The sequence below is a fragment of the Pan troglodytes genome, chromosome 14, assembly GCF_028858775.2.
Source record: "Pan troglodytes isolate AG18354 chromosome 14, NHGRI_mPanTro3-v2.0_pri, whole genome shotgun sequence".
In the NCBI taxonomy this organism is placed as follows: Eukaryota; Metazoa; Chordata; class Mammalia; order Primates; family Hominidae; genus Pan; species Pan troglodytes.
In genome coordinates this window covers 55,315,842-55,335,262 of record NC_072412.2, presented here as the reverse complement: position 1 = coordinate 55,335,262, position 19,421 = coordinate 55,315,842, and the positions used below count along the sequence as shown (strand labels likewise).

General features: G+C 38.2%; 1 protein-coding gene across 2 annotated transcripts in view; it reads left to right on the top strand.

Moving 5' to 3' along the window:
* Nucleotides 1-19,421, top strand: part of KPNA3 (karyopherin subunit alpha 3) — a 92,830-nt gene that overhangs the window by 50,939 nt on the left and 22,470 nt on the right. For both annotated transcript variants that reach the window (XM_016925292.4, XM_009426958.5), the window contains exons 3-9: nucleotides 8,999-9,088; nucleotides 9,267-9,296; nucleotides 9,390-9,442; nucleotides 9,581-9,676; nucleotides 15,759-15,844; nucleotides 18,684-18,770; nucleotides 19,123-19,292. In XM_016925292.4, the coding sequence (XP_016780781.1) occupies nucleotides 8,999-9,088; nucleotides 9,267-9,296; nucleotides 9,390-9,442; nucleotides 9,581-9,676; nucleotides 15,759-15,844; nucleotides 18,684-18,770; nucleotides 19,123-19,292 (612 nt within the window). The remainder of the gene's footprint in view (nucleotides 1-8,998; nucleotides 9,089-9,266; nucleotides 9,297-9,389; nucleotides 9,443-9,580; nucleotides 9,677-15,758; nucleotides 15,845-18,683; nucleotides 18,771-19,122; nucleotides 19,293-19,421) is intronic.

The following is a 19,421-nucleotide window of genomic DNA, read 5'->3' as shown; positions in this document are numbered from 1 at the left end:
AACTCAAAATAGATTAAAATGCAAACATAAGATGTGAAACTGTAAAACTACTGGAAGAAAACACAGGGGAAAATCTCCATGATACTGGTCTGGGCAATGTTTTCCTGGATATGACCCCAAAAACACAGACAACAAAACAAAAATAGACAGATGCAGTTATATCAAATTTAAAAGGTTCTGCACAGCAAAAGAGACTATTAATAAAGAGAGAACCTATAGAAAATATTTGCAAACCATACATCTGATAAGGGGTTAATATTATATAATGAACTCAATAGCAAGAAAACTAACAATTAAAAAATGGGCAAGGATTGGGCACGGTGGCTCACGCCTATAGTCCCAGCACTTTGGGAGGCCGAGGCGGGCGGATCACAAGGTCAGGAAATCGAGACCATCCTGGGTAACACGGGTGAAACCCCATCTCTACCAAAAATACAAAAAATTAGCTGGGCGTGGTGGCATTTGCCTGTAGTCCCAGCTACTCGGGAGGCTGAGGCAGGAGATTGGCGTGAACCTGGGAGGTGGAGTTTGCAGTGAGCCGAGATCACGCCACTGCACTCCAGCCTGGGTGACAGAACAAGACTCCATCTCAAAAAAAAAAAAGGGGGCAAAAGAGCAGAATAAACATTCTCAAAACATAGAACTGGCTAATAGGTATACTAAAAATTGTTCAACATTACTAATCAGAGAAATAAAATTAAAACTACTGTGAGATATCATCTTACACCTGTTAGAATAACCATTATCAAAAAGATGAAAGATAACGCATGTTGGTGAGGATGTGGAGAAAAGGAAACTCTTGTACACTCTTGGTCAGAATGTAAATTAGTATAGACATTATAGAAAGCAGTATGGGGAAGTTCCTAAAAATAGAACTACCATGTGATCAAGCAATCCCACTACTGTGTATATATCCAAAGGAAAAATGAAGCCAGTATGTTGAAGAGATACCTGCACTCCCATGTTTATTGCATCACAATACCCGAGATAAGGAATCAGCCCAAATGTCCACCAGTAGACAAATAGAAAAAGAAAATGTGGTATGTATACATAGTGGAATACTTTTAGCCTTAAAAGAAAGACACCCTCTCTTTTGCAACAACATGGATGAACTTGGAGGACATTACATTACCAGAAATAAGCCAGGCAAACAAGGCAAGTATCACATGCTCTCACTTATGCATGGAGTCTAAAAAAGCTAGACTCATGTAGGATGGTGGTTACCAGGGGCTGGGGCCAGGGGTGGGGGGTACAGGGATTTGGGGAGATATTGATTCAAAGTATAAAAACTTTCAGTTAGATAGGAGGGATAAGTTCAAGACCTTTACTGTAGAACATGGTATATTGGTCAGTTTTCACGTTGCTGATAAAGACATACCTGAAACTGGGCAATTTACAAAAGAAAGAGGTTTATTGGACTCACACTTCCATGTGGCTGGGGAGGTCTCACAATCATGGCAGAAGGTGAAAGGCACATCCCATATGACAGCAGACAAGAGAGCTTGTGCAGGCAAACTTGTTTTTAAAGCCATCAGATCTTGTGACACTCATTCACTATCATGAGAACAGCGCAGGAAAGACCCACCCCCATAATTTAATCACCTCCCACGGCACACGGGAATTGTGGGAGTTACAATTCAAGATGAGATTTGGGTGGGAATACAGCCAAACCATATCACATGGTTATGAACTATAGTTAATAACAATGTGTTATATTCTTGAAAAATCACTGACAGTAGATTTTAAGTGTTTTCACCACACACACAAAAATGAAATGTAAGGTAATGCATGTGTTAATTTTTTTTTTTTTTCTGAGATGGGGTCTCATTCTGTCACCCAAGTTGGAGTGCAGTGGCACAATCTTGGCTCGCTGCAACTTCTGCCTCCCAGGCTCAAGCAATTCTCCTACCCTCCTGGGTAGCTGGGACCACAGGTGCTCACCAGTTTGCTCAGCTAATTTTTTGTATTTTTGGTAGATACGGGGTTTCGCCATGTTGCCCAGGCTGGTCTTGAACTTCTGAGCTCAAGCAATCTGCCCGCCTCAGCCTCCCAAAGTTCTGGGATTACAGGCATGAGCCACCGCACTCAGCTGTGTTTATTAACTCATAGCTGTTATTCCACAGCTTATACATATTTCAGATCATCATGTTTTACTCAATACATATATAGAATTTTTGTCAACTTTTTAAAAATAATACGTTTAAAGCAGGTCTTTCTGTCTAAATAAAGAGCTGAACTAAACAGTGTGCTTAGTTTCACAGTTGATTTACATTCTGGCACAAGCTCACCTCCCCACCTTTTTTTGTTACTTTAGAGGCTTATCACCCTGAAGGTAAAAGCTCCTTATCTTGTAGCAGAACTGTAACAAACAGTTTGAGAATTATTAACTAGTGTAAGGATCACACTTCAAATAACAGATACTGATCCGTCAAAATTGAGGATGACAGATGACATCTGTTTATTAATAGGTACTGTTTACCTGGCCTCTGACTCCTTTCGTGTGAATTGTTTTTTCTTTTACCTCCTTGCTCTCTTTCTTCCCAATTTAGAGAGGCTTTTATGCATCAACACTTAAACACACATCTGTACCTCTTTTTTTTATCACATTGTAGACAGAGTTATATAGGAATTAAGTAACTTGCATAGTCACAAGCTAATAAATGGCAGAGCTCTTACCATTATGCTATAATGCCTCTCAAAATACATGTGTGTTGGTTGAATAATGCTTCGTGGGTTGAGAATGAGCCCAAAACCTGTTACTTATATTTTCAACTTTTGGCACATTATATTAAATTTGACCTAATCTTTTCTTGATGATTGGTCAGTCAGGCCATAGGCCCTTATTTTCATTAGATTTGGAGGTGAGGCAAGTTTAAGATCCTACATAAAGAAAAAATCCATCCAAGTGCCCCACTTGCTTGATAAGATCCAGTACTTGTTTAGTTAATTGTTTGAAAGATCTTTTAAAAAATACTCTAAATTCCCCCATATTAATAAGCCAAAAAAGAAAAATATGATCATATCAGTTACTCATTTCTGATAAAAGGAATAGAAAGGAATTGCCTCATCTTGATAAAGAGCACCACAAAAACCTCACAGCTAACATCACGCTTAATGGTGAAAGACTAAATGCTTTCCCCTGAGATTCAGAAGCAAGGTGAGGATGTCCATCATAACTGCTCTTATTCAGTATAATGCTGGAAGTTCTAGCCAGTGCCATATAAGGCAAGAAAAAGAAATGAAAGGTATGTAGTTTGTAAAGGAAGAACTAAAACTGTCCGTATTTGCAGATAATGTGATTATCTATGTAGAACATCCCCAGGAATCTATCAGAAAGCTCCTGGAACTAACAGGTGAGTTTAGCAAGGTCACAGAATAAAGAAATCAGTCGCATTTATATATGCTGAACATGCAGAAACCAAAATTAAAAACAATACAATTTTTAGACAATTCAAAGAAAATAAAATACTTCAATATATATTAACAAACATGTACAGGATTTATACAGTGAATATTACAAAATACTGGTGAAAGACATGAAACAAGACTTAAGTAAATGGAGAGATGTATACTGTGTTCATGGATTGGAAGCCTCAACGAAATAATGACATTGATTCTCCCTAAATTGATCTGTTGGTTTAATGCATTTCCTATTGAAATTCAACCAAGATATTTTGTGGACATAGATAGACATTTAAAAATGTGTATGGAAAGACACAGTCTCTAGAATAGCTAAAACAATCTTGACAAGAAAAAAGGGGAAATTACTTCACGCAATATGAAAGCTTATAGTATATAGCTATAGTAATCAATACTGTGTGTTATTGGTAGAAGGAAAGACATAGACCATGGAACAGAAAATATAACCCAGAAATACACCTGCACAAATACCTCCAGCTGATTTTTAGCAGTTACAAAACCAATTCAATGGAGGGAAGGACAGCTTTTTCAAAAATGTTGAGCCTAAACTTCACACCTTATGCAAAAATACAAAATGGATTATAGAATTAAATGTAAAGCACAAAGCTATAAAAGTTTTAGGAAAAAACATAGAGAATTTTCTGGATCTGGAGACAAAGAGCTATATTTGACCACAAAAGCCTAATCCATAAAAGAAACAATTGATAAATTGGACCTGATTAAATTAAAAAATTTTGCTGTGTGAGAGCCCATATGAAAAGATAGAAAAGACAAGTTAGATATTGGAAGAAAATATCTGTTAAACCACGTATTCAGTAAAAGACTAGTATCCAGCACATATAATGAACTCTCAAAACTCAGCAGTAAGAGCCAGGTGCAGTGGCATAACACCTGTATTCCCAGCTACTCAGGAGGCTGAGGCAAAAACAACTCTTGAGCCCGGGAGTTGGAGGCTGCAGTATGCTATGATGTTGCCTATGGACAGTCACTGCACTCTAGCCTGGGCAACATAGTGAGAGACCCCTGGCTCTTACACACACACACACACACACACACACACACACACACACACACACACACACACAAATAGTAAGAAAAACCAAAACAGTCTAATTTAAAAAGATGTGAAGAGTCATTTCATTGAAAGGAGGACATACAGATATTAAATAAGCACATGAAAAGATGTTCAGCATCGTTAGCTATTAGGGAAATAGAGATTAAAGCCACAACTACACATCTATCAGAACAGCTAAAATAAACAATAGTGACAACACCAAATGCTGGCGAAGATGTGGAGAAACTGATCACTCATGTTAGTGGTGGAAATGTAAAATGGTACAGTCACTCCGGAAAACAGTTTGTCAGTTTTTTGTCTAAACATGCAACCTCTGTATAACCCAGTGCTTACAATCCTGGACATTGATCTCAGAGAAAGGAAGATTTGTATTCATATGAAATCTGTACATGCATGTCTATATAGCAACTTTATTTTTTAATAGCCAAAACTTAGAAACAACACAGATGGCCTTTAATGGGTAAATAGACATACTGTAATATGTCTACAGTATATGTATATGATGAAATACTATTTGGCAATAAAAATGAACAATTATATAAGCAACAATTGTTGATACAAGCAACAATTTATATAAATCTCCAGACAATTATACTGAGCCTATAATTCTGTCATAAAAAGGTTATATACCATATGATCCCATTTATATAAAATTTTTGAAATGATAAAATTTTAGAAATGGAAGACAGGTTAGTAGTTGCCAAGGGTTATATACGGTGTCAGATGAGAAGGAGTTGATTTTGCTTATAAAAGGTCAGGAGGAATGCATCTTGTGTTTTTGGAAGTGTTTACCATCTTGACTGTGGTGGTAGATAACATGAATCTATACAAGTGATAAAATTGTATGGGATGTAATACACACACACACATGCAAATACATGTAAAACGAGAAGTCTGAATAAAATAAGTGGATTGTATCAATGTCAGTATCCCAGTTGTGATACTGTACTATAGTTTTGCGAAGTGTTACCTTTGGGGTAACCTGGGCAAAGCATACAAGGGATCTCTCCATATTCTTATAACTGCATGTGAATATACAATTATCTCAATAAAAATTTCAGTTACCAAAAAAAGCCTAAGTTAGTATCGAAAAAAGCAGCTATTTGATAAGATGAATTAAATTATCCTGCAGGGAAAAAAGAAACATGCATTAGATTGTCAGTAACATGATTCATGAACCAGTAGTGTTATTTTAAAAAATTTGTTTTAATCAAAGCATAACACACTGAACAGAGTGCCCAAAACATAAATATAACTTATAAAACTTGTGGGTGAATATCCATGTAGTCACCCAGCAGTAATATCATTTCATAAATGTTAATATTGAGGGGAATTTTCATTGAGTATATTTTCCTACCTCATTAAAAGCATTTAGATGCAACCAGGGTTGGATTATTTCTTAAAAAACAAAACAAAACCCAAGGAACTAAAACCTAAGCTAGATGAAGATTTAAAGTGAGGGTATTATTGGATAAAAACAGATTTAATTACTTATTTCAAGCTTGAAAGGGGGCTGATAAATAATGTAATTATCCTTTTCATAAGATTTAAAAGAATTGGCATCAAACTTGCTCCACAAGTTTAGGTATAGAATTGCAAGCCAGTTTTTCAAGATGGAAAGAGGAATTTGGGAATGAAAAGGAAGTACTTTATATAGAGTTTAATAACATACAGAACTTACTAACTCAAACAATATATTAAGTTGGGTTATAAGAAATTGCCCATAGTTAACCGCTTTGACCTACAAAGCAGTTCATGTGGTTCAACCTAGTAAAAAACAGAAGATCCAAAAGGGCTAGGTAAATACATGCATACGTGGATAATAGATTAATAATGGATTTTTAAAGGAATTTAAGAAATCCATTTAATCCATATGTGTGTTTAAGGATTGGTTGGGTGTTGAAATTAGGTAAGTTCCCATAACCTCTGAGCTGCTTTCTCACCTGACAAAAGAAAAGTATACCCTTTACGGATGCTGAATTTATTGTAGTGCAGTTTTCAGGAGGGTAAAAATCTCTAGGTATCAACTGAAGGGACAGTTTAAGTTATTGGTTTTAATGATTAATCTGACCATTAGAAACCTGCCCAGTGATTATTTTTCCTTGGCTTATACATATTTTTGTTAAGAGTAAAGTATGGGGCGGGCGCGGTGGCTCACGACTGTAATCCTACCACTTTTGGAGGCTGAGGTGGGCGGATCACCTGAGGTCAGGAGTTCGAGACCAGCCTGACCAACATGGAGAAACCCCGTCTCTACTAAAAATACAAAATTAGCCAGGTGTGGAGGTGCATGCCTGTAATCCCAGCTATTCAGGAGGCTGAGGCAGGAGAATCACTTGAACCCGGGAGGTGGAGGTTGCAGTGAGCCGAGATCGCACCATTGCACTCCAGCCTGGGCAACAAGAGCAAAAACTCCATCTAAAAAATAAAAAATAAGTAAATATGGTTCTTGTGCCATAGATATTTTGGTCTATGTTAGGATGTTTTCAATTTAAATGCAGGGGTTGTTACCCAATGTTTGATAAAAGAAATAATTTACAAAGAAGCTATAATAGCTCTAAACTAGTATATGCCTAATAGAATGTCTCTCTCTCTCTCTCTCTCTCTCTCTATATATATATATATATATATATAAAGTCAAAATTTGCAAAATTAGAAGGGGAAATTCATCAAAGATATAATCATTGTGGGAGATTTTCTTCTTAGTAATGAATAAACACAAGAAGAGATAGAAAATTTGAATAATTTAATTCACAAATTTTAACTAATAGACACATGTAAAACCACATATGTGTTTGGAAACTGGTTTTATGATAGAATAAGATATAGTTTCCAAACTCTGCGCTGAGGTAACATGGGGCTCCACAGTGACCTGAAAGGGTCTTTGGGATATTTCAGTTTTGAGAGAAATACAGTGACATCTTTCAGACACCACAGAACTATTAGATCTCGAGGTAGTCCACAGTTTAAACACTTAAATAACACTACATTCCTTTCTACAATTATTTTATCTAAGAGTGAAATAATTTTTTCTTTTAGTTTATTTGTTTTTCTTTTCTTTTTCCCAAATGACTACTATGGCGTACACTGTGGACTGAGAAAGTTTGGGAACTTCTGGTATAAAGCAGATGTCAGCTAATTTCAGTGTATTGTACATACATGTTCTCTGACTTCAATGTAATTAAATTAGAAATCACTGAATAAGACAGTTACAAAAACCTCATAGTTGTGAACGTTTTAAAGTATGTCTGAATATATTGAGTATAAAAGAAATCTTAATGGATTCTAGGAATACCTAAAAATGAACAGTAGGAAAACTATTATATGTCAGAACCTGTAGAATACAGTTAAAGTGGTAATTCAGGAGACAAATTTATAGCAAGTAGAGAGAAGGAACAACAACAAAATACCAGGAATTTTAGAAGTCATATTAATTTAAATACAGCATAAATTTAAAAACATGAGTGCATCATCTAGTTTTTTGCTTCATAATACACCACTCCAAACTATGTAGCTTAAACAATAGCCATTTTATTGAGCTAACAATTTTGTGGGTTGGCAGAGTGGGTTTTCTGGCACAGGCCAGTTCAACTGTTTTCTGCAGGCTTCCCTTACTGTCTCTGGTCAGCTGACAGGGTTGGTTGGTGACTAGATGATCTAACATGGTCTCAGGTAACTTGGCTGGGACTTGTTTGTTGTCCACACAGTCTTATTCTCCATGGCTCAGTGTTCACAAGGTGATTTCAGGAAAAAAGTTGTAGAAGAGAACCTGTCCCTGATGTGTAAGCACTTTTCAAGTCTGTTTGCTTAATGTCCCATTGCCAAAGCAAGTCACACAGCCATGCCTACAGTCAGTGCGGGACTGGATATGGGAAGGGGAATTACTGCCATTTTTGCAAACAATCTACAATTTAAGTATGAGCAAACTTACGCAAATAGGCAAGGCGCAGTGGCTCACGCTTGTAATCCCAGCACTTTGGGAGGCCGCGGCAAGCGGATCACTTGAGGCCAGGAGTTTGAGATCAGCCTGGCCAACATGGCAAAAATGCATCTCTACTAAAAATATAAAAATTAGCCAGGTGTGGTGGCGCACGACTGTAATCCCAGCTACTCAGGAGTTTGAGGCACGAGAATCACCTGAACCCAGGAAGCAGAGGTTGGAAGTGAGCTGAGATTGTGCCACTGCACTCCAGACTGGATGACAGAGCAAGACTCTTGTCTCCAAAAAAAACAAAAACAAAAACAAAAACAAAAAAACAAAAAAAAAAACCACAGTGGGTGCTTAATGAAGTGTGTGTGTGTAAAAGCAAGCCAGGAAATTTTGTTACCGAAGCCAGAATGTGACCCTTGTCATTGGTTTGCAGTATGCACATTTAATTCATATTATCCTTATGTGTTCAGTATTTGTTTCATAATTGCCTAATAAAGTTGAAGTAGTTTTAATGGATTTTTCATTAACAGTAGTCCTTATGACTTCTTAAGCATTTATTGGTTGCCTTTCAGAACAAAAGAGATGAACACTTATTGAAAAAGAGAAATGTTCCCCAAGAAGAAAGTCTAGAAGATTCAGATGTTGATGCTGATTTTAAAGCAGTAAGTTACCATGTTTTAATAGTGATTTTAAAATAATTTTATAGTAACTGTGAGAACTTCATTTTTAATATAAGACCAACTTTATAATGATAATGAAAGTATATTAACTCAGGTACACTGTTTAATGAATGTAATTTTGTTAATAAACTCTGCTGAACTATTTTTTTTTCTTTTTAAGCAAAATGTAACCCTAGAAGCTATATTGCAGGTATGTTATTAATTTAATACTCTCGTTTTGAAGTATTTTGAAATTGATTTTTTTTTTTTTTTTCATTTCTGAAATTTACATTTGGTATTGCAGAATGCCACAAGTGATAACCCAGTGGTCCAATTGAGTGCTGTCCAGGCAGCAAGGTAAATACTAATTTGTCCAGAGAGAGAATTATGTCATTCCTCAGTTGTGTTACCTGGTAGTCTAGAAGTTAATATGTTGTTATTTCTTTTCACAGTTTGAAAATTATAGCAATTAATTTCTCATATTTATTTTCCTAGAAAACTGTTATCCAGTGACAGAAATCCACCGATTGATGACTTAATAAAATCTGGGATTTTACCAATTCTAGTCAAATGTCTAGAAAGGGATGATAAGTAAGTATGGATTTGACTCCCTATTCAGTTTTTTTCAGTTAACTTAAAAGTTTGGATTATTACTTAACCAGTGAGTTCAGTTTGGTTTTGTACTTATGATGTTTTTCAATCGTCATATATTTTAATTTAATTTTCTTATTCTGTGATCATATTTAGCAGACCCAGAGTGCTTCTCGTTTTCATTTCCGAAGGATGTGTATGTTTTCTAGGAAATTTTTATCTCCTGTTTATTGCCTGTTTTAACTTATCTCAAATATTTATAGTCTTTATTAGGATTTTTTATTAGTAATATTTTAAAACAACCGAAATAATGTTTGAGTCACTCTTTGCTTATGAGCCTATATATAGATTAACCTCGTGACTAAGTCAACATGGATGGTTTCCAGAACTAAGTGGCTCTTTCTTACCCTGGGAATCTTCCAGCTGATTACTGATCCTCTGTGTTGTCTTTAACAGAACTTCATCCATGATAAGTTGTCCAATGTCAGACTTTTTGTTTGCTGCAAATTAAGAATAAGGGGACAGGTTATATTTACCCAGGAGAGAAGGAGTAAAACTCCACTGGATATCTTTTGAGGAACTGGCCCTATTTCCATTTTTGTTTAGTGATATCTCAGTGCTGTGCTTTAAACTTTGTTAATTTGGATTAACTGGGGAGAATATAAGTTTGAACTCCAAAACATATTAAAACAAATGCTTTTTTTTTTGCATTTAAGAGCATCTAGACTGAAACTTGGGATATTTTGCTAAATGTTGTCCAAGGAATTTTCAGTTGGCTAGATAAGAATAGTGGTATATAAATGTTGCCACTAAGGGTTTTTAGTATTTAAAAATACCATTTGCTTTCGTTGTGTGCCACAACCTCTCCCACTTTCCACCCCCAGGCCTGTAACACTTTTTAAAATACTATCATGTTTGTTTTCTGTAACAGTGTTACTTAAGTAAAGGTAAGTTTTATTTTAGCTGTTGAAAAAATAAATTCTGGCTGGGCGCAGTGTCTCACGCCTGTAATCCCAGCACTTTGGGAGGCCGAGGTAGGTGGATCGCTTGAGTCCAGGAGTTCGAGAGCAGCCTGGGCAACATGGTAACATCCCAGCTGTACAAAAAAACAAAAAAAAAACAAAAAAAAAACACGAAAATTAGCCAGGCATGGTGGCACATGCCTATAGTCCCAGCTACTTGGGAGGCTGAGGTAGGAGGATCGTTTGAGCCTGGAATGTGGAGGTTGTCCTGAGCCAATATCGTGCCATTGCACTCCAGCCTGGGTAACAGAGCAAGACCCTGACTCAAAAAATAAATTCGGCTGGGTGCAGTGGCTCACACCTGTAGTCTCAGCACTTTGGGAGGCTGAGGCAGGTGGGTCATGAGGTCAGGAGATCAAGACCATCCTGGCTAACGTGAAACCCTGTCTCTATTAAAAAATACAAAAAAAAATCAGCCGGGCGTGGTGGCAGGCGCGTGTAGTCCCAGCTACTCGGGAGGCTGAGGCAGGAGAATGGTGTGAACCTGGGAGGCGGAGGTTGCGGTGAGCCGAGATCACACCACTGCACTCCAGCCTGGGCGACAGAGCAAGACTCCGTCTCAAAATAAATAAATAAATAGGGGGTAGGGGGGAGGGATAGCATTAGGAGATATACCTAATGCTAAATGACGAGTTAATGGGTGCAGCACACCAGCATGGCACATGTATACATATGTAACTAACCTGCACATTGTGCACATGTACCCTAAAACTTAAAGTATAATAATAATAATAATAATAATAATAATAATAAAATAAATAAATAAATAAATAAGTTCTATTCTACTTCTACCTTTAGGACCCTCCAGTTGTTCTTTTTTTTTTTCTTTTTTGAGACAGAGTCTCGCTCTGTTGCCCAGGGTAGAGTGCAGTGGTGCAATCTTGGCTCACTGCAATGTCTGCCTCCCGGGTTCAAGCGATTCTCATGCCTCAGCCTCTTTGAGTAGCTGGGATTACAGGTGTGGCTAATTTTTGTATTTTTAGTATAGATGGGGTTTCACCATGTTGGCCAGGCTGGTCTCGAACTCTTGACATCAGGTGATCCTCCTGCCTTAGCCTCCCAAAGTGCAGACATTACAGGCATGAGCCACTGGGCCCGGCCTAGGGCCCCTTGTTTGTGGCCAACTTCTCTTCTTCTTTTTTTCCTTTTCTTTCCAGTCTTTTATATGTAGACTCATTTGTGTGTCTGTGTCTATGAAACATAACATATAATACAGAAAAATATGCTAAAATATATACAGCTTAATAAATAATTACAAAACTCAGACCTCTGTAACCACCACCCAAAGCAAAAACAGAAAATTTTCCGTGATTTGGATCTGACTTTATGGATTTGTCATGGGATGTTGTGTTATAATGTAAAAGGCCATATACTTTGGAGCCAGATTGACTGTGGTTCAAATCCAGGGTTTGCTGTTGATAAAAATCCACGTGGCTTTTGAACCTCAGCTATCTCATCTATAAAAATTAGATGATGGTAAGGAATGGAAATAATACATACAAAGCACTCTACACAATGTCAAACTTATGATAAATGTCCATTTATTTTTTATTTTTATTTATTTATTTTTTTGAGACCGAGTCTCGCTCTGTTGCCCAGGCTGGAGTGCAGTGGCACAATCTTGGCTCACTGCAAGCTCCGCTTCCTGGGTTCATGCCATTCTCCTGCCTCAGCCTCCCGAGTAGCTGGGGCTACAGGCACCTGCCACCACGCCCAGCTAATTTTTTTATTTTTAGTAGAGATGGGGTTTCACCATTCACAGGATGGTCTCGATCTCCTGACCTTGTGATCCACCCACCTCAGCCTCTCAAAGTGCTGGGATTACAGGCGTGAGCCACCGCACTCGGCCATAAATGTCCATTTGTTATTGCACTCGTTTTTTCTATATCTTTTCTCATTTTTTTTTATTTTTCCACATGACATCTTGAAAGACTTTCTCTGGCTTTATAATTTTATTTTTTACATTTATCCATTTTCTCATTTAAGTCCCCCATTCCCAGTATTTTGCCAAACCACCTAACCAGCTTAATAACTTTCTCCTTCCAGTCTGAGGCAACATATACTGTCTTACTGTTTTTGATCTTACTGTTTTTTTTACTTCTTCCCTGCCTCTGATATACCATCTTATTTCCTGCCTTCTGCTAGAATTCATCATATACAGGGGAAATTTTAAAAGTTTGTGGAAAAATGGAATCAAAAGATAATAAAATATATGAAAGATAATAAATATATAAACTTGATTTCTCAACATAAGCTCCATCAAGGTCAAGACACTTTTGTAAGTGATACTACCATCCATTGTCTATCCCTAAAGAACTGAGGGTCCTGGGAATTTAACCATGTCAGCGCAGTCTTTTTCATGATATTAACTGAAGAAAACTAGATGCCCTTTACAGGTTGTTTTTTTAAGATTAGGAAACAAAAAGAAGTCACAAGATGGCCAAATCAGAACTGTAAGGTGGATACCTAATGATTTCCTATTGATTCTCTTGCAAAATTGCTCTTGTTTGATGAGCGGAATGAGCAGAAACGTTGTGGTGGAGAAAGACTCTCTGGTAAAGCTCTCTCAGGCTTTTTTCTGCTAAAGCTTTGGCTGACTTTCTCAAAACACTCTCATAATAAGCAGGTGTTGTCATTCTTTGGCCCTCTAGAAGGTCAACAAGAATAATACCTTGAGCATCCCCAAAAACTTTTTAGTCATTACCTTTCCTCCTGACCAGTCCACTTTTGCTTCGATTGTACTTTGTCTTTAGGATCATACTGGGAAAGCCATGTTTCATCTCCTTTTACAATTCCTTGAAGAAATACTTCAGGATCTTGATCCCTCTGGTTTAAAATTTTCATTGAAAGCTCTGCTGTTGTCTACGGCTTATCTGGGCACAATGGTTTTGACACCTATCAAGGGGAAAGTTTGCTCAACTTTAATTTTTCAGTCATAATTGTGTAAGCTGAACCAATCAAGATGTCTGGTATTGGTTATTGTTTCTGCTGTTAATCAGCAATCATCCTCCGTTAGGGCACGACCAAGATTAATTTTTTCCTCAGATATTGTTGTTGATTGTTTGCCGCTGTGGATTTCATCTTCAACATCGACTTGTCCTTTTTTTTTTTTTTTGAGACAGAGTCTCGCTCTGTCGCCCAGGCTGGAGTGCAGTGGCACGATATCAGCTCACTGCAAGCTCCGCCTCCCGGGTTCAAGGGATTCTCCTGCCTCAGCCTCCCGAGCAGCTGGGATTATAGGCACGCACCATCATGTCCAGCTAATTTTTGTATTTTTAGTAGAGAGGGGGTTTTGCCATGTTGGCCACGCTGGTTTCAAACTCCCGACCTCAGGTGATCCATCTGCCTTGGCCTCCCAAAGTGCTGGGGTTACAGGTGTGAACCACCTTGCCCGGACTTCTTTAACCTTTTGATACTAACAACCTTGCTTGCTCTCTTCCCTGTTTATATAGGCTTTTCTTCAAACTCCCTAACCTTTGTCTAATCTTAATTTTTGCTGACTAAATCCCCCCAATCCTTGGTATTCCACTTAAGGGAATTTGTACTCTTTCAGCTATCCTAACTTAATATCTATCATTTCCTTTTAACAGGTCTTTCCTTTATGTCTTTTTTGAGACAGGGTTTCACTCTGTCACCCAGGCTGGAGTGCAGTGACACAATCACAGCTCATTGAATCCTCAAACTCCTAGGCTCAAGCAATCCCCCCATCCCACCCCCGCCCAGCCTCCCAAGTAGCTGGGACTACAGGTGTGTACCACCACATCTGGCTGATTTTTTTATTTTTTGTAAAAATGGGGTCTCACCGTGTTGCCCAGGCTGGTTTCGAACTTTTTGGCTCAAGCGATCTGCCTGCCTCAGCCTCCCAAAGTGCTGGGACTACAGGTGTAAGCCCCAACATGTCTTTTAATAGGTCTCTCCTATATCAGCCTTTAACCTTTTTTAGCCATTCTGCATACCATTGATTTGAACATTATTTTCTTTCCTCCCTTTTTCAATGCCCCATCCTTAGCATATCTGTAGAATACACTCCTCACTCCCATCCTGAAACACACACACACATGCACAAACACCCTGTTACTTGCTTCTTAGTTAGTTTCAGCTCTCTTGATCTAATCCTTGTCGTTCCTACACATCATGATCCTTCCATGCATGATACCTGTTTTATTTCCCACTGTCACTGCCTTTCTTTTTAAATCCATCTTTGAAAAGCTAGTTCAGTTGTCACTTTCTTTGTGAGATCTTCCATTACTATTCGAAAATATAATGATCTTGTTTTTTCAACAAAATTATACAGCCTTGTAATATCCCTAGTATGTAAAGCAGATGGTGTAATGGAGACAGATGGGGTTCTAGCTTTAAGACCAGCCTAGAGCGTGTGATAGTGGTTAAAGTGAGATGATGAGGGCCTCAACTAGCACTTGATATTAGGGGTGATTATATAAATGTAAGAAATGTTTAAGAGGTAAAATCGACATGATATATTGATTAGATGTGTCTGTGGAGAGGAAGTCAAAGTCAAGGGAAATAATGACTGGCTAAATGTTGTAATACCAGTGGACATAAAGAAGCAGGTTCATAGTGACTGGCTTTGGGAGCCAAAGAGATTTTTTAAGTAGAGATGGCTGCTGGGTGCAGTGGCTCATGCCTATAATCCCAGCACTTTGGGAAGCCGAGGTGGGCAGATCACCTGAAGTCAGGGGTTCAGGACCAGCCTGGCCAACATAGTGAAACCCTATCTCTACTAAAAGTACAAAAATGAGCCAGGTGTGGTGATGTGCACCTGTAATCCCAGCTACTTGGGAGGCGGAGACGAGAATCACTTGAACCCCAGAGGCAGAGATTGCAATGAGTCAAGATGGCGCCACTGCACTCCCACCTGGGTGATGGAGGGAGACTCCATCTCAAAAAAAAAAAAAAAAAGTAGGGTTGGCTAGCAGGCAATTGGATTATAACAAGGTGAAATTCAAGGACAAGGCAAAGAATAGCCATATCTTATCAGTCTTAAGATTCTTTAAGTGGTAGTTATGTGTCTAAAAAGATGTGTTATTGTTTTTTTACAGTCCTTCATTACAGTTTGAAGCTGCTTGGGCATTAACTAACATAGCATCGGGAACTTCTGCACAGACTCAAGCTGTTGTGCAGTCTAGTAAGTAAATTCCTTACTGTCTGAACTTTTTATGTTTTAATGATGGCAAGGAAGTAGAGTTTTGTAATAAAGAAATTTTATCTTGTAACATTTTTTAAATGATGACTTTTATAAGTTACTTTTGATGACCGATATCTTTTTCATAGCCGTCATTAATTTATCATGAAAAAATTTTAATTGTGGTTATTAAAAGAAGAGTAGAGTTTTATCTTTTGGAGTAGACATCATGCTGTGATAACAGGATTTTAAATTCCGTTTCTGATATCTTCAAGATGCTGAATGGCTTCTGCCTTTTAGCTTATGACATATTTTAAATTTTCCTTTCCTCAAGATGGGCTAATAATTATTGTTAAATGACACTAACACAAGCTCTTTAGAAAAGTACTAGAAATCACCACGTACGTTATTATAGTATGGGACACTTAGCTAATTTTGGGTGTGGTAATCAAGGTGATTTTAAGTAGCATGTGATATGGCAGTAAGTTACATTGAATCATGTATTGAGAATACTATTCTCACCAGACCCACAGGTGGTTCATGCCTCTAATCCCAGCACTTTGGGAGGCTAAGGCAAGCAGATCACTTGAGTTCAGGAGTTCAAGAACAGCCTAGGTGACATGATGAAATCGTGTCTCTACAAAATATTTAAAAATTAGCATTGCATGGTGGCGCATGCCTATAGTCGCACCTACTCAGGAGACAGAGGCGAGAGGATCGCTTGAGCCAGGGAGGCAGAGGTTGCAGTGAGCCGAGACTGCACACTGCATTCCAGCCCAGGCGACAGAGTGAGACTCTATCTCAAAAACAAAGGCTGGGTGCAGTGGCTCACGCCTGTAATCCCAGCACTTTGGGAGGCCGAGGCGGGTGGATCACGAGGTCAGGAGATCAAGACCATCCTTGCTAACATGGTGAAACCCTGTCTCTACTAAAAATACAAAAACAAAATTAGCCGGGCATGGTGGCGGGCGCCTGTAGTCCCAGCTGCTTGGGAGGCTGAGGCGGGAGAATGGCGTGAACCCGGGAGGCAGAGCTTGCAGTGAGCCGAGATCGTGCCGCTGCACTCTAGCCTGGGTGACAAAGCGAGACTCCATCTCAAAAAAAAAAAAAAGTTATCATGTGACCCAGCAGTTCTACTCCTAGGCGAAACCAAGAGATATGAAAACATATTCATACAAACACTTGTACATAAATATTCACAGCAATGTTATTCATAACTAACCCAAATGTTCATTAACCGATGAGTGGATAAAGTGAATGTGGTGTATACAATGGAATACAATTCAGCAGTAAAAAAGAATGAAGTACCAATACCTGTTACCACATGGATGAACCTGAAGAATGTTAAGTGAAGTCAGACCCCCCAAAAAACACAGTATGATTTCATTTGTATGAAATGTCCAGAACAGGCAAATCTGTAAAGACAGAAAGCAGATATTTAATGGTTGCCTGCCGCTTGGGGAATGTGTGGCAGAGGAACAAATGTGGAATGACTGCCTTAAGTATGAGATTTTTTTTCTTTTTTCTTTTTTTTTTTTTTTTAAGACGGAGTCTCGCTCTGTCGCCAGGCTGGAGTGCAGTGGCGTGATCTCAGCTCACTGCAACTTCTGTCTCCTGGGTTCAAGCAATTCTCCTGCCTCACCCTCCCAAGTAGCTGGGACTACAGGCACACACCACCATGTCCAGCTAATTTTTGTATTTTTAGTAGAGACAGGGTTTCACTATGTTGGCCAGGATGGTCTCAACCTCTTGACCTCGTGATCTGCCCGCCTCGCTTCCCAAAGTGCTGAGATTATAGGTGTGAGCCACTGTGCCCGGCTGAGTATGATATTTTTTTTTTTTGAGACGGAGTCTTGCTCTGTCACCCAGGCTGGAGTGCAGTGGCACGATCTTGGCTCACTGCAACCTCCGTCTCCCTGGTTCAAGCAGTTCTCTGCCTCAGCCTCCAAAGTAGCTGGGATTACAGGCGCCCACCACCACGCCCGGCTAATTTTTATATTTTTAGTAGAGACAGGGTTTCACCATCTTGGCCAGGCTGGTCTTGAACTCCTGACCTGGTGATCCATCTGCCTCGGCCTCCCAGAGTGTTAGGATTACAGGCATGAGCCATCATACCCAGCCAAGATTTCTTTTGAGGTCCTGGAAATGTTATAAAATTAGATTGTGGTGATGTCCTCACAACTCTGTATAAATATGAAATGTCATTGAATTACACACTTAAATGTAAATTTATTGTAATTATATCTCCGTAAAGTTGTTAAAACTGAATTTTAATTTAAATTTTAAGTAAATAATACAAGTAATACACAGATACAGCAAAAAAAAAAATGAGGTAGTGCACAGTTGATTGAAATTTTTAAAAAGTGATCTAGCTTATGCTGGAAATGGGTATAATGTATAAATTCTGTAAAGAGTAAGGATTATGAGAAATTATTTTAAAGTATAAGATAGACCTGATATGAGATTAATCAGTTCTTTGGTTAATCGCCGTATCAGGAATTGAGATTTTGTAGACTAAAGCATTACATTTTAAGGTTACATGTTTGGGGTAGAAACTCTTTTTTTTTTTTTTTTTAATGGATTATAGGAAGGATTTCATGCCGTTGCTTTCTTTTAGTTAATGGTATGATAGCAACCTTTAGATACTGCCAGTTGGTTACGGTACTTGACTATTACTAGGGGAAAATACTGAAATTGATTCTTTTTAGGGTAAAGATATTTGCCACATTTGTTCTTCCAGCTACAATATGCCAGGCTGTGTATTTGATCAATTTCTTTGATCTGAAATCTGTAAACTCTTCAACATGTTGCTAGTATAAATATTAGTTTTTCTTTATTACAGATGCAGTACCTCTTTTTCTGAGACTTCTTCGTTCACCACATCAGAATGTTTGTGAACAAGCAGTATGGGCTTTGGGAAACATTATAGGTAAGTGGTTTGAAAGGAATCCTCTTAAGAATCTAAATTAACTTTTTTCCTACATTGGCATAGCCATTACATACTATGTTTCCTCTGAATTTAATGTGTGTTGACTCTCTTCTTGCCTCATAAGTACTGACTTAAGCTGATACTCTTTGAAAAGGATATACAGTTTGCTGTTAGCATTGGTAGGTTAAATTTATGTTCCCCAAATCAAAATCTGGTGAAACAACACTTGATGCCTTTGACTAATGGTGAGGAAACATAGAACGTCAGTGTTCCCACATGAGCCATTGCATACATTTCAGACTTTCTCATCCTGAATGTAAGTTTTTTTTAAATACAATTTTCATTTCTGTAGGTGATGGTCCTCAATGTAGAGATTATGTCATATCACTGGGAGTTGTCAAACCTCTTCTGTCCTTCATCAGTCCCTCCATCCCCATCACCTTCCTTCGGAACGTCACATGGGTCATTGTCAATCTCTGCAGGAATAAGGATCCCCCACCGCCTATGGAGACAGTTCAGGAGGTAAATGAAGAATTGTAAAGGCCAGATGGTATATTTTCCCTATGTTTGTACTTCAGGAATTCATGTACAGGGGACAAAATAATACATATACTGATTTCATTGCAGGTGTGAGTTTTTTGTTTGTTTGTT